Raw genomic sequence first — 14,696 nt, 5'->3', positions numbered from 1 at the left:
CTCACTCACTCAAAGGCTGGCTGGGATCCTGCTCCTGTTGTTGGCTTGCTTGCTTGTCTGGCTGGGTTCCTCGCACGAATCCGTTGTACTTTCCGGCTCGTGGGAGGCGGGGGAATACACCGCTGCGCAGCTCGGGAAGCCGCTTCCCGTGACAGTTTGACTTGACTGACAGAATATCTCGTAGTGAGACCCCGTGCAAGAGCAAGGACTAGTCAGAGTTGCGTCAGAGGGTCAAGATTTGTCCCTGTCACATATGTTCTCAAAGATCTCGGGGTGATGGGTATAAATTGTAGTAAAACACTGTATTATACCGTGGAAATGTCCTTGATCGGATGTGTTCTCACGCTCTTCTCCTCACCTGACCCGCCCACACAAGTCACGGAAGGCCGATGTTTCTCCAACACAGACAGACCACCGGACCAAACGGCCTCGGCACGGTCGGCTGAAGCGCAAGTACGGAACCGTAGACCCAAATGAAAGATTTGACCGGTAAACCACGTCGAGTAGACTCAGATCAAAGGAGACGCTTGCTGGCCACCATTAGGATCTGGAAGCCCAAAAGCATCCTCTACTTGGATTCTGCAGCAGACTTGGATGTCAGATCTCGAGTAGCAGAGTGATCTCCAAATGACCGATGACGCTCGATGGACAGAAAAGAGGCATTCAAGCGCCAAGGAGTTCATTGGACAGCAAGTGGCCATTGACAAAGACGGCAGTGACGGTGAGAACGAACATGCATGACAACCTCTCCTTGAATCGATGCGTACATAGGAAGTCGGGTCTGAAATCGCAAATTCTTGTAGCGAATGCCGTCGGTCGGCGAAGAATACAGCGTCGCTATGCGCTCGCCCCTCGGGTACGGAAATATATATATACGTATGGTGAACGAGATATGAACTAACCCCGGCGACGCTGGTGGATGAAGATGAAGTGGTCTCGAGTCCAGGGACGTTGAAGATGGAGTCCTTTTGATAACGACACTGTCGAAGTGCGGAGCGAGCGAGGTCCGGGCAGATTGTACTGCCACGCTGCCCTCAACTTTCCTAGTCATATATCTCGCGTTCTCTCTTCCAAAAGAAAAGATATGTTTGTTCCGTAGCCTCGTTACATGATTGCATCTCGGTTTTGGAGGCGTGAAGCCACCACAGGGAAAAGGAGCGACCCCGCGCATCACAAGGCTCGTGACAGGTATAACTCCATCCTGCTCTTTTGCCAACAGCCTGCGAGTCCTAGTATACATATAGCCGTGTGCGATCGACGCCAATCACCCGCATGCCTGTCACTCGCGGCTTTTTGACAGCGCTTCCGGACAGCTGCAACCCAATGCCTCCTCTTTGGAGACAGAGGGGATCTCGATAGAAGATCACAAGCCCAGCGGATTATCTGCGTTTTGTTCCTTGCCTCCGATCTGCTCTTTCATTCTCTGTCCCTCAGCCTCCTCTTGTTTGGCCGGACCGCCCTCGTGGTTCCCGTAGCCGACCCCAAGCTGGTCTCCCCAGCCTTTGCCCATTCTCATGACGCCGCCGACGACCGGATCAACGACGCCGCCCACAGGACCGGCAGCCTTTTCGAGGCCAGCGCCGACGTATTTGCCGACGGGGGAGAGGGCGCTTTCGACCTTTTCGCCCGCGCTGTCGCCTAGTTCCTGTGGCTTTGATACCCAGGAGCCCGCTGGACGCAGTCAGTGAGCAAGACTCTAACGCTGCCACGGGTCGTCGGAGTGGGAGTGGGAGAGGCAGTGGGAAACGATAGACAACGTACATTGCTTCTCCTGGCCTTCTGTGCCCTGTTGCTGGACGGTTTCCTTATCTTCTTGTGCGGTGGACATGGTCGCTGCTGATTGAGGTTCGGTGCTGTTGTCGACAAGCTGAATGCGATTCTCGGGGGGTGTGCTCATTATCTAGAAGGAAGGGATGCGAAGGACGATAAAAGGGCCCCCGGGGGACGCGAGTAGAGAGAGAATGGCTACATCATAGCTCTGCTGTGCCATGACGCTGGCAGGGTCCTTTCCAGGCTGCAAGCACATGCTGAGCAAGGATGCGGAGCAACCTGACGCGTTGAAGCCATGACGTAACGAACTCCCTCGAATATACCAAGTATGCACTGATGGCCACGTCAAACAAATATGCCAAGACTTGGATTGTTTGCGCCAGCGACTCGCCTACTATGCCAGACTCGATGAGATATTGGCCAATTCTGCCCGCTCGTTCGGACTGTATCGCTATAATGCTTGTGGCAATTGAATGAGGAGGCGTTGGCCATCTTCACATAATTTTCCATGGCCATATATTTGTGTATGTCCTTGGTTGCGTTGTCGAAAAAAGCCGAAGAGGCTTCCGGCTAAGTTACCCAACATAGCATATGACGCAGAGACTTTCCGGTAGACTTGCCCGATGCGGACCTCTGAGGCCGTGAGGCTGCGAGATTACTTCACCGAGTCATGGCATGTGCTCAAAACTGCGACGCTGCAACATTATGACGAGTCTCACGGCCACGGACCTCGACTCTGGGATGCTTTGCAGTCCTCCGTCGTGGGCTGCCATGCAAATGGGTCGAGCACAGCAACGAGAGCCCCTCGGAAACGAAACCCAAGGACGTTCTCTCAATTCACCTTGACCAGACCAGACCAGCCCACAGCAAGGAAGCATAGAAGTATCCAACCAACCACCTCGCAGATGAGCAAAAGTGATGACTCCGCGACAAATCTACTGAGTACAGACGTACCTCTCAGTCCCTGAGTCAAAATACAGTCTGAAATGACTGTTCCGCAGATAATCCTCTCCTTGATCGGTCCGGTCGTCAACTCACAACTCGCAGCCACTCCAGCATGCATCTCTACGAAGATTCCTCGCGATATATCCCGACTACCTCCCCGATACCTTGCCTGACGCACATTCCCTCCAACGCGTGCGTGTTTGACCCGGTCGCCGCGGCCGCAGCCCTTGTCTCCCGCTTACCTATTGACCCCTCCGGCTCGAGCTACATTCGAAGTGTACAACGACGCGGATAAAACCTCAAAGGACAATGGAAGATCACATGGATGAATTCTAGTGTAGGGATCACTTGGAAAGAGCCTGGCTCGCACACCCGCGAGACAGTGGTCGAGATTGCGGATTTCCCCCCGCAAGAAGTTCTCCGAGTCAAAGATTCTCTCCTCAAGGATCCATTCATTGGTGAGACCGTCCAATACCTCTCCGGGACTTGCGGAGTGGCATGTCACTCTTCCAGAGTCCGGGATGACAATGGTGCAGACCCATTTGCAGTCGGCGTACGTCAAAAGGCTACCGTTCGCATGGAACCCATTGGAGTGCGGTGTCACGTGATGCGCAGGGAGCTCCGCACAACCGACAAGGACGAGGCGGTCGAAGAGGCTGAAGCAGATCACACGACAACCCCACCAACACCAGCACGTATCGGTCCATGTTAAGACTTGGAATGACCGCAAATTACCTCGAATCAAGGAGAAAAGGAAACACAGTCGTTAAAGCAGGCTGCTTCTGCTGCGGCACGTTGGATATCCCTCCGTGTTCACCGCTCATGCTGTGCGGTATCGGGTCAAGATACTCACTCGGCTTCGCGGACTGTTTGGAATGAAAGTGGACATTGACAGCGAGCAAATACGAATGACTATGTAGCATGAAAGCACAGAAGCATAGAGTATGAAAGCAATATCTGCCCAGCCCTAATGAAAGCTGCATTCCTCCCTACATTTTTTCCCCGAGTTCTCCGCCGAACACTTGGACTATTCGAGTCTCTCAAATTGGACCCAAAACCCCGGGAGTCTCAGATGTCTGTCTGTGTTCCGTTGTCCATTGTCCATTGCCAGTATCCTTATCCGGTCGGGGAAATGCCACCTCTTGAGTATAGCCTAGCCTCGCCTCGGTTGAGGATTGAGAGTTGATCCGTCGATGCGTGACGTTCGGTCTGTCCGTCGTCTGGATGTTGAGTGTTGATTCTGGCCGCCTCTTCCCCCCAGGGACGTTCGCTGCCGCCGCCGCCGGGGACTGGGTCAGGGCGTATGATACGCGTGGCGTCATGGTCAAGAAGGAAGAAAGGCTGCGGCCAACCAAGCAAGCATTCAACACTCGCCGCACTTGCCGGCCTGGTTGTTGTGATCCCCTTGCCCTGGTCCTCCATTCCCCATTCTCCGTCCGCTAGCGTCGGCGTCGGAACTGCCACTGGGATTGGGATTTAACAACCCATCCCAAGGCCCGAGGGAGGACACTGGCACGTCGCTCTCTGGGCGGAAGAAGATGAGAGCGATGCTTTTGTGTGTCCGAGTCAGTGTAAGTATCGGCGAGTTTCCGAACATCACCGCATCAATACAGAAAGCAATCAATCAGGCTGTCCAGCCTCACACCGCACCGCACTGTACTCCGGGAAGGAAGGGGACTTTTCGTACATGAAAATGAGGATCAGGGCGATGAGGACCCAGTTGTGGTCTTCCATTGTCTTTGTGCCCTGGTGTGGTGTGATATAGAGCGGCGTAGAGTGATGTAGAGAGGACCTGATTGCTCGCTTGCTTCTCGCCGTCAAGGTCAAGGTCCAATGTCAAGTATAGTAGCAAAGAGGGACAACACCGAATACTGTGAGAGGAGGAGTCGTTTCGAAACGTCTTTGATGAAGTTTCTGAGAAGCGGTGTGCCTTTTCTGAGGCTGGAGGAGGAGGAGGGGGAATGTGCCGTCATTTGTTCACCACCCTTGAGACAGGTGGTCAAGCGCTAATGCGGGAGAAACTGCCTCATCACCCATCACACACACCACAGCCCGCGACGGGCCAGGGTTTTGGACAAATCCCAGCGAGGCGCGGATCACCACCCATTGACCGACAACTTGTGTTACACAAGGTGGCGTCGACTAGAGGGGTTTGGAGGCGTGTCGTTGTCACGTTGAGGGACGGGGATTGGATGTTCAGATGAGGTCGACGTGCAAGAGCCATTGGGCTGTCGCTCTGTCTCTCTGGCTCTCTGGCTCTCTCCAGGCATAGAGCATGAAGGAGGACTCTGAGCACTCAATCTCTGGGGCGGATGAGGCTGGAAGGCTGGCTGATCAGGCCGAGAGGCTGTGGTGCGGCAACAAACGCACTCTGGAGACGAGGCTGATCAACAGTCTCCGCAAGCAAACAAGGAATTCCGCCCATGGCAAGGTATTCAGCGCCGCCACATCTGCACTTACCTTGGTACAACTCCGACACATTCCATAGAATATTGTAGATGCGCAGTAGAGGAGCATAGAGTCGCTCACCCATGCTCTATCTTCGCCCATTCACCTTTCACAGCGAGAGAGACGGCATCGCGGCAAAATGCCAAGGCCGCATTTAATTGGCGGACTTTGCTTTGTCAGCGCCTTGGCAGCATCATCGCAGGTGCCAGAATGCAAGGACCGAGCATGAATGTGGACACATCAGCTTTGAACAGCCCACGCAGAAGCAGCAACACCCTCAGGCTTGGAAATGGAAACAGAGATAGACGGAAGTAGTGTTGCATCATTGTATATGTCTATCGCCATGGATCTAGATAAAGTCCGGCCTTGATACAAGCTGCGCACCCATGTCCGTGTGTGCGGTGTGCGGAGCATGTTGTCCAACACACGAAAGAACTTTCCAAAATGAATCTCTATTCTCGTACAAGATAAAACAAATGCCATGATGTTTTCGTTTCATTCAAAAACGTCTGGGGTCTTGCGATATAGATGTGAGCCACAGGCGGGCTATATATCTCCGGTCTCCCCCCATATACTTTCTTTTGCCTGCCCCCGTTTCTTTCCGTGGGGGGGTCGTTTTCCCTTTTCCCAGTATCCAGATTCCAAGCCAGTGGGATCCTCATGGTAAAGGAGTGATCATGAGTCTCGTGGTAATCGAAAAGGGTGTCTTGTTGTTTCCCTTTTCCTCATTAAGGTCGTCATTAGCAGCAAGCAGTGTTGCTGTCCAAAGAAATGAAAAAGAAAACCCGAATGTCGCGATGTCTCCATGTTTCCTCAAGCTGGTTGGGAACAAGCATCGGACGGGGTGAATTGTGATCGAGTACCGTGAAGGAATGTGGTACCCGACGGTCATTGACCTTCTCAAAGCAAGGCGACGACCATCAGAGCGGCTGCTGCACCGACAACCTTGATGCCACCAGTCGCAGCCGGGGCGGCCGCACCAAGGAATGTGCTCGCCACAGGAGCCACGGGCGTTGTTGATGACGGAACGACCGTGGTCGACCATGGAGTTGGGGTCGTCTCGGGAGCAACAGGGGTCGGCGTTGGAGTGACAACGGGTGCTGAAGACCAGTCACTCCACACGCTGCTGGATGGAGCCGGAGCCGGAGCCACAGGAACGCTGGAGGACCAGTCGGCCCACGAGCTGGTCGTCTCTGGGACGGGCGCCACAGAGCTAGGTGTAGTCCAGTCACTCCACGGTGTTGTTGAGACCGGGGCCGCGGATGTAGAACTCCAATCTTCCCAATGAGATGTGGTAATAACCGGTGCAGGAGGTGCAGAGGTTGTCGTAATAACAGGAGCCGGGGGTGCAGATGTAGTCCAATCTTGCCAATGAGACGTGGTCAATACCGGAGGAAGAGAAGTTGTCGTGATCACAGGGGCTGGGGCCGCCGAGGTACTCCAGTCCTGCCATTGGGAGCTCTCTTGAGCTGGAGCTGGAAGTAGAGTTAGCATTCGTCATGTAGAACAAACAGTAGAGCAAGTGCACTGACCTCCGTGTCCGCCTTGACTTGACCACTCTCCCCAGTTGCTATTGTCACCAGCACCCTCGCCGCCTTTGCCGCCCTGACCACCAGGGCCTCCCGGACCACCGGGGCCGCCGCCTTCACCTCCCCATTGGCCTCCGTTGCCGTTACCACTGCCGCTGCCGCCACCGCCGCCGCCCTGACCCCAGCCGGCTCCTTGACCGCCGCCAGGTGCTGCGACAGCAAGTGTAGCAAGAGCAAGGACCAACGCGGACTTCATGGTGAGGGGAAGATGACGTATTAGGAATAATTGACGAGGTGAGGGGAGGGGATTATGTAAGGATTTGCCTGGGAACGATTGACCGTGTTTCAACGAAGGACTTTGGTCTTGGGAGTAATGATTTGCAAGATAGAAGAATAGGGAACGCAATGCAACGGCCTGGAAGGGATTCAAATACCTTTGTAAAAGGGGAGAGCGCAACGTCATGCACACGACAGGAGAGGTTGACAGTTCCAGCTGTGTACCCTCATTCGACTGTTGCTGGGAAAAGCCTACTCGGTGTGCCGCCGATAGTGGCTCTGTTCAGGAGGCAGGATCATGATGGTGGAAGAGTCAAAAAGGGGACCATAGTGGTCCGTATGGGCAATCACTGCCAGTTCAATTGGGTAGGCATAACGTCAGGTGGAGTATAGAAAAGGAGAGCAAACCGGGCTGGGACTGAATAGGCGAGCTCAGGTGTGGGTGCCGCCAGCCTCTTCCCCCTTGCGGATTGGCCCACCGCCGTTTGTATACTGGGACAGTGTATATGCGGTTTCAGGGGGTTTCTCAAAGAATATGGCAGGTGAACAGGCATTGTTTGTGCTGGGGACGTCAATGCATGGTCCAGGGAGGAAGAGGCTGGATTCACGGTGAAACAACACTAGGGTCCAGTCATGTTTGGGGAGGCTGGACATGGTTAGACTAGGAGCAAGGGCGAAGCGAGCGAACCCGGAGTCTCAGATTTTAGTGTTGAGCCAATAGCGTCGACGCTGAGTTCGCTACCATCTTGGCGGTGGCGGTGAGGGATTCCAGGGGAGGCTGGGTGGCTTGATAGTCGGTGTCAGGCCAACAAGGAGGCTGACCGGAGCAAACACCAGCCCTCCTATTCCTTTGGGATTAATTCACGGGATTATTGTCCACGGGCAGGCTGGAGATGCAACAATTGGTTCAATAGAAGGAATTTTTGATTGTTGAAAGGATTTGATTGCAGGAGTGAGTGATTGTTTTGTGGCTTTTCTTCCCCTTCCGGTTTGTTGTTTTCACGTGAGTTTTTCCGCTCCGCACAAATATTTCGCCGATTACCGACTTGGCACAATTATGTGCCAAGAAAATACTATCACGTGAATAGTTTGACTGACTGGGAATTAGATGCCCTGCTATACCAGTCGAGGCATTTCCTTCAGGAGCGCAGCTGCGAATCCTGCAGGTGTCGTCTTTTATTTTGTTTTGTCTCATAGCCATGTAACTCTTTTTATCCTTTTTGTGTGAGAAGGGATTCTCCGGGCTTCCGCTTGCGGACTACGAGGCACAGAGCCACCTCACTCAATGATTCGCAGGTTCCTCAGCCGTCCCATGAAATGCCTGGCTATGCTGGTTGTTTACACCAAGGCACCAATCCAATCTCACCATACTCACCACAGGATTCGCCGTAGTTTGTTGGAAAGCTAAGCGCACGCCCTTTACAATAGATACCGAGCGATGATGCCCGCAATATGCTCCATTTGCGGCCGTGAACTCATCTGGTGTGTCACGTGAATCATGTCCCGGCAACCGTAAGCGGGGTTGCGATATAGACAATTTCCAACCTCAAAAGGTAGTAACGCGCTGAAACCTGTGCACCCCCCTGCTTCCATCCTCGACCAGTGTGGTTACGCAAAGGCCACCCCGAGACCTGCAAACGACATGACGTACGAAGCACAGATATCCTTTACCTTGGACACCATTTGCCCTTGGTGAGACATCCGTCATCCCGTCGACCGTCATCATGCCGCCGCATCAAAGTATTCATTGGGTTGTCTATGTTGGTAACCGGGCTAATGTGTCTCATACTCGCAGGACATATCTGGCCAAACGACGGTACAGTCTTGTTCTGAATGACGTCCTTTCCGCGGGACCGGTGGGCTGACTGACTCGCGTATGTGATATGTGAGGTGGCAGGCTTGACGAAGGTCGGTTCTTCCCTGGAGCCCTGTTCATTCAGACCCTGGTTGGTCCGTTGTGATACAACGGACCATTCCGTCTGACCTGTGGACAGCCCTCCGTCGATTCCGGCAAAGTGACGATGCAAAGGACGTGACTTTCGTGGTCAAGTACTTCCCATACCAGCTGCATCCCGATGCCACCAAGGAGGGTGAAAACAAGTACGATTGGTACAAGAAATCCCGCTATGGCGACTCGGAAGAGAAGATGAAGATGGTAAGGTAATTTTCGATGGCTGCAGTTCCCCCGTTTGCTCATCCATAGGGTCTCGGCAGTATATGGCCTTGATGACGGCATATGGCCTCTCCGCTGGTATCAACTTCAAGTTCGGCGGCACGGTCGCCAACACCATGGACGCACATCGCGTGATCCAGCACTTCCAAGAGGAAAAGGGCCCTGAAACGGCCGACAAGATCATCAATTGTGAGTGGCACGCTATACCGTACCCGTGGGCGGCTTCCGGAAAAATGTATCGCCGGGTTCTGCTCTAGTGTCGCCCATTGACATTCATTGCTTGGCACATCACAGCGCTCTATTCCCAGTATTTCGAGAACGAGAAGCATCCTTCTTCCGATGAGACGTTGCTCAAAGCCACCGCAGAGGCCGGAATCCCTGAATCCGAAGCCCTTCCATTCATCCAAGACAAGAACGACGGGATGATGGATGTGAAGAAGTGAGTCTCTCTCCGCAGCCCGGGGGAAGGTGTTTCCATGCTCGGGCAACAATGTCGCCCGTGGACGTCCCACAAAGGCCCGCTCCGAGCTGACATGAAGCGTTCCAGCATGGTTCGTCAGCAGGCAGGCAACGGGGTTGATTCCGTGCCGACCATCATGATCGAGGGCAAACGGAGGGATATCACCCTCGTAGGGGCGAAGGAGGTCGAGGAATACGAGAAGGCTTTGAAGCAGATTGTCAAGGAGAGCAAGTAGGTTCTCGGACGTTTGGGGGAGAAGAGGGAATGAACGAAACGAGAGAAATAACGGCCGTGATACTGAATTGCTAAAAGTTATTTTGAGCAGACACTTTGACGCCTGGGAATGTGGTTCTTGTTGACCCCGGCCATGCCGCCATTGACCACGCCTTGTGTTTCATTTCTCAATAGACCCTAACCCCTACTCTCTCTTTGTCCATGTCGAAGGTGACCCCGAGTCCGCGGAAGAAGGGTTCGCCCAATACCCACACGTCTTTCATGCCGCTTTCGAACCCATCTCTTCTCTGGCCCATCCTTGTCTCCACCACGCTGCCCACGCAGTATCCCGACCCATCTTGTAATTTTCCCAGACTGAATCTGCCGCCCGTAGGACCGTGCAGCCCGTCTTCCCAAGTCCCTTGACCCTGCATGGCGGGGATGTTCATCCCGGCAATCTCAAGGGCGATGTTGACCTGGTTGAAGCAGGGGAAGGCGAAGAAGACGTCGAAGGGAGCCGGGAGGCGTTTCGTGCCGCCGATCGAGTCGTAGAAGCGTTGGGCGGCGATGGGAGGGGCCAAGATGAAGGGGACGTTGATGTCCAAGATGACGGGCTGGTTTCTCAGGATCTGTTGCGCGTGAAGCCAAGGGCATGTCAGCAAAAAGCAGCGGTGATCCCTCCGCAGCACAAATCAAACCAGAGAGCTAAAAGAGTGGCCCACGCACGGCCGGTAGGATATTGATGATACATACCTTTGCTCCGTGAATCCATACACCCCTCATCAAAGCCATCCACCAGCCCGCTGCTCCTTGCACTTCGGTCCATTTGAAATGTCGATCCCACGGCACCTCAGTCGGCATCATCGCCTGCAACTGCGCCTGGACCTGCTCGCTGACCCATTCCGACGTGATCCCGGCCTGGCCAAAGTGCTTCAGCTCGACATCTCCGCGTATTTTCGCTTCCTCGACCTCCTTCGCGATGGTTCCGCCGAGGGTAAGGATCCCGGTCTCCGTGTCCAGCAAGGTGACCGACCAGACCTTGTTCGGCACGGCGTCCTGCTCTCTGAGCTGCGTCAGGAGCGGAGGAGAGGACAATCGTGCAAGAGATCCCACGTGTGGTGCGAGGCCGAGGAACGTGCCGGAGTGTGCGAGGCTCTGTCGTGATGCCTTTGCTGGTGCGCATGCGGGGAACTCGAGTCGAAGCGCTGGCAGATTCGGGGACAAATGAAATTCGTCGCTGGCGCGGGCGCAGATTGGGTGCGCTCTGCCGTGGCGGATTCCTGGCCAGGCCACACAATCAATTCCATCTCCTCGTGTCTCTCTCTCTTCCTCACCTCCGCTTCTTCACCTACCGTGACTTCGCGATGCAGACGCGTTGTACTTGACACCGCTGTCGCTCGCCGTCGTGATGGTGTAGAAATCAGGCCTCAGCATGTCAATGTCGACCTCCAATTTCTGCCTTGGCCCGCCCACCTCGACCGTCGTATACCTGTACTCCCCGGCATTGAGGTGAGGTCAGTGATCTCAATTCTCCTCTCAAAGTCCCAAGGACTGCAATCCAAGACGCTCTGCCCTACCATCGATTCACCCCTCCGACGACATCAACCACCTCCGGATCATTTTCATCCTCGAAACTGCTGGCGTGCCATCTCCGCACAAGCCGATTCCCTTCGATAGCCCGGTAGCTGCGGCCGTACTTCGCTTCGGCAGCTTCGAGGATTGAAGAGAGATACGTGAGGTTGGCGGACTCGTGGCTTGAGAAGCGACCTCCCCTCCTGTACAGTGGCAGGTGAATGATGGAGTCCACGGGTTGCAAAAGGCAAATGAAGAGCAAAGTCAAGTTGAAAACAATGAAGCTGTCGAGATATGCCATTTTCTAGTGTGCTCGCTGAATGTAGGAGCGTGTAGGATCGAAAGAAGGTGTCTACAGCACAAAATAACAGATAGAGTCCCCATGACGACGTGCTTGCTTTTCACTCCCCCACCCTGCCAGACCATGCCAGACCGCGCCATGCTTTTAGGAATATAACGATACCTCTTTAACCCGAACTTTTTTCCCCCTTGCGTGCTTCCTCCGGTGATGTCGATGCTCGTGATGCCTGTTCGACATGGGTCAAAATCCCCCGTGGGATCCATTGCCGTACTCTAATGATGCTGATGCCCGTGCAGTCTCTCTTCGAAATATTCTTCCAGGTCTTCCGCTTCACTCAGCCTCAGTGCCTCCTCAACACTGCCCACAAAGTATCTTGTGCCGCCCACCAGGTCGACAATGCCGCTCTTTTCAAACCGCTTGTAGACTTGACTCCGTCTCTGGGGTAATCTGCAGAAAATGACGCGAATGCCACGCCTGACATAATCCTCCACGATTTCAGTAAAGACCTGGGTTCCGGAGCCGTCGATTGTGGTGACGCCGTGCACATCAAATATAACATTGCGGTTGTTATCCTCGTGGCGCACTCGTGGCAGGGAAGGGTGAGCAGCATTGGTGCCGTATTGCTCTAGCCGCCGGAGTCGATTTTTCAATTCTCCGGTGTTCGCAAAGGTGAGGGGTTCGGGGATCTTGACAATCAGACAACCTTCGATATATTCTATATTCTCGGGTGTAAGTTCTGCATTTTCGAATTGGTTTGTCGTCCCAGGCACTTTTCCGAGAATTTGAATCCTGGGCTTCGTTGCGTGGCGGATCAACGCCAGTAAGGACAAGCCGATGCCGAGTGCCATTCCGACGGTCAAAGAATAGAAAACCGTCGCCACAAAGATAATCGTCATGAGTGACAGCTCCGTCCAGCCTCTAATTCTGAGGAAAAACTTGATGTCATGAGGACATTCTTCGATGAGAGAGTATGCGACGACCGAAACCATGGCAGAAAGAACGCCCTTGGGGAGGTAGTAGAAATAGGGAACGACGAACAGTACTGATATCAAGGTGATGAGGCTGAGGAGAATGCTGCTCATTGGCGTGGTACCTCCGGTCGAAGCGTTGACTTTACTCCTTCCATAACCACCGAATGCAGGTAAGGCCATGAAGCAGCCCCCGACAATGTTCGCAGTGCCCAGAGCAATCATTTCACGATTCGCGCTGAGCGTTATGTGCTTAACTTGGCCCCCTTCTCCGATGCTTTTTGCCGCGACAGAAGATTCAAAGAACCCCAGCAATGCAATCAAGAAGGACGTGCTCAATGCCGTGTCGATGTGTTTCATATGTCGGAACTGGAAGGGCCACTGGAATTGGATGGACGTTCCGCTTGGAGATTTGACTTCACCGAGGATATCGAGGCCTTGCTTGTCCCATGAATATGCCCAAGTCAGAACAGCCGAGAGGGCGACCACAATGAACCGATCCGGAAAGTATGCCACCCAGTGATATCGAGGCTGCATGTTCTTTTTCAGAGACCTGTGATGTTAGACCATGAAGCTCCTGAAGCGGGCCACAACATACCTAAAGACCATGATGATACCGAAGGCTCCGAAGGATACCGCAGCCGTCAAAGCGTGAGTATCCCCTATGTTCCTACCCAGGAATACTAGCTTTTGAGCACTGCTCCCATGTGCCACGTCGTCCGCTTGTTTCGCAATGTCGGTGAGACCCAACTCGGGAATCAGCTGGTCAACAAGAATGACGAATCCGATGGCGCTAATGAAACCTCGAAGAAAGGGTCGACTGAGGACGCTGTCGAGGAACCCAAGCCTAGCCAAACCGGCGGCGAAGATGATGGATCCTGCTATTGCGGTCACCAGGCCGCCAATTTCAGCGTTGAGCTCGGAATCATCATCGTGGGACTGTCCACTGTCGATGCATGTCTTGACCACCTGGCCAAGCAGCAAAGACCCTGCTGCCTCAGGTCCAACGACCATCTGGGGGCAAGTGCCCAAGAAAGCGTAGATCAATGGCTGAAAGACAAAGGAATAAAGTCCATTGATGGGTGGAACGTGTGCAAGGTTTGCGGCGAAAGACAGCGACATCGGGATGTAAAAGGACGCCATCGTGAGAGCAGCGACCAGATCACCCTGTAACCAGCTCCATCGATACTGCCCGACCCACTTGACGAACGGGAAGTAGTAGGAGAAGTACATGAACCGGTGACTCTTAATCCCGTGTCTTTCGGCCAGCCATCTGGTTGTGCCCAAGCTGTTTTTACCAGGTGTGAGCGTGTCGGTGACAGCCTCACCCAGGATGCCTCGCACCGGGTCCCGTGGACTCCCGTCCTCTCCGATATCATCGGCGTATCGACCACCGAAGGAGATGCTGTTGCTCCCCTCGCTTTCGTCGACCGAAGGGGCTCGGGGAGAAAAGGTCCCATGATCGCAGTTCTTCAAACCACAAATGCGGCTGTGGTGATAATCCCCTAGCATATTGTTCCGAGCGTAGAGCGACTGCGACGAAGGTTCAAGGAGTTCTCCTTGTACATCTTCCCCTTCTTCGTCCATCAAGGGCTCTGGTTCGGCGATAAGAGGCGTGTTTTCGTCGACCGTCAAGGTCGGAGGGGGGAGTTCTGGGCCGCGGTGATCACTTGAATCTCCCTCTGAGCTGGATCTTGCCATTCTGTCTTCTGGTGAGAGAATCGTGGTCTCCCGCAGCCGGCTGGGGATCAGAGGGACATATTGGTCCGTGTCTGTGAATCGGACGCTCTGCTGAGACACCCGCCGGGGAGGAGTCGAAGGGTCAGAAGACCGAAGGCAGGATGATTTTGGGTCGGCCATCGTGGGGTCAATCAACGAGGAGAAGGGTAGTCAGAAACTCCGCCAGTTTCATGTCATTTCGGGGAGGAAAGGCTCCAAGATGCACCCTTGGACTCGAGGGAAGGGCTTCCCCTGGGAAGCAAGGAACAGATGTAGAGGTGAGAGTAGTTGAGAGGAGATCAGAGCTGGTGTCTGAGAACGA

The 14,696-nt window shown here is 54.0% G+C and overlaps 6 protein-coding genes across 6 annotated transcripts; 2 read left to right on the top strand and 4 right to left on the bottom strand.

Annotated features, from left to right (window-relative positions):
• Positions 1-1,363: 1,363 nt before the first annotated feature.
• Z517_09443 (uncharacterized protein) lies at positions 1,364-1,897 on the bottom strand (the record flags this gene model as incomplete). Its single annotated transcript, XM_013425353.1, has 2 exons — positions 1,364-1,671; positions 1,762-1,897. 2 exons carry the CDS (start codon positions 1,895-1,897, stop codon positions 1,364-1,366), a joined length of 444 nt encoding a protein of 147 aa, XP_013280807.1.
• Positions 1,898-3,040: 1,143 nt separating this feature from the next.
• Positions 3,041-3,427, top strand: Z517_09442 (uncharacterized protein; the record flags this gene model as incomplete). Its single annotated transcript, XM_013425352.1, has 1 exon — positions 3,041-3,427. The coding sequence occupies one exon, from the start codon at positions 3,041-3,043 to the stop codon at positions 3,425-3,427; it is 387 nt and encodes a 128-aa protein (XP_013280806.1).
• A 2,636-nt stretch (positions 3,428-6,063) lies between these two features.
• Z517_09441 (uncharacterized protein) lies at positions 6,064-6,948 on the bottom strand (the record flags this gene model as incomplete). The annotated part of the gene is made up of 2 exons (XM_013425351.1): positions 6,064-6,638; positions 6,696-6,948. The coding sequence occupies 2 exons, from the start codon at positions 6,946-6,948 to the stop codon at positions 6,064-6,066; spliced, it is 828 nt and encodes a 275-aa protein (XP_013280805.1).
• A 1,744-nt stretch (positions 6,949-8,692) lies between these two features.
• Positions 8,693-9,836, top strand: Z517_09440 (uncharacterized protein; the record flags this gene model as incomplete). Its single annotated transcript, XM_013425350.1, has 6 exons — positions 8,693-8,784; positions 8,866-8,918; positions 8,963-9,123; positions 9,183-9,330; positions 9,436-9,580; positions 9,689-9,836. The coding sequence occupies 6 exons, from the start codon at positions 8,693-8,695 to the stop codon at positions 9,834-9,836; spliced, it is 747 nt and encodes a 248-aa protein (XP_013280804.1).
• Positions 9,837-10,002: 166 nt separating this feature from the next.
• Z517_09439 (uncharacterized protein) lies at positions 10,003-11,687 on the bottom strand (the record flags this gene model as incomplete). The annotated part of the gene is made up of 4 exons (XM_013425349.1): positions 10,003-10,443; positions 10,568-11,094; positions 11,167-11,303; positions 11,392-11,687. 4 exons carry the CDS (start codon positions 11,685-11,687, stop codon positions 10,003-10,005), a joined length of 1,401 nt encoding a protein of 466 aa, XP_013280803.1.
• A 272-nt stretch (positions 11,688-11,959) lies between these two features.
• On the bottom strand, positions 11,960-14,515 carry Z517_09438 (uncharacterized protein; the record flags this gene model as incomplete). Its single annotated transcript, XM_013425348.1, has 2 exons — positions 11,960-13,208; positions 13,254-14,515. 2 exons carry the CDS (start codon positions 14,513-14,515, stop codon positions 11,960-11,962), a joined length of 2,511 nt encoding a protein of 836 aa, XP_013280802.1.
• Between the last annotated feature and the right edge of the window lie 181 nt (positions 14,516-14,696).

This window comes from Fonsecaea pedrosoi, assembly GCF_000835455.1.
Source record: "Fonsecaea pedrosoi CBS 271.37 unplaced genomic scaffold supercont1.6, whole genome shotgun sequence".
In the NCBI taxonomy this organism is placed as follows: domain Eukaryota; kingdom Fungi; phylum Ascomycota; class Eurotiomycetes; order Chaetothyriales; family Herpotrichiellaceae; genus Fonsecaea; species Fonsecaea pedrosoi.
Note: the sequence above shows the minus strand (reverse complement) of the source record. Positions and strands in the feature narration are given on the sequence as shown.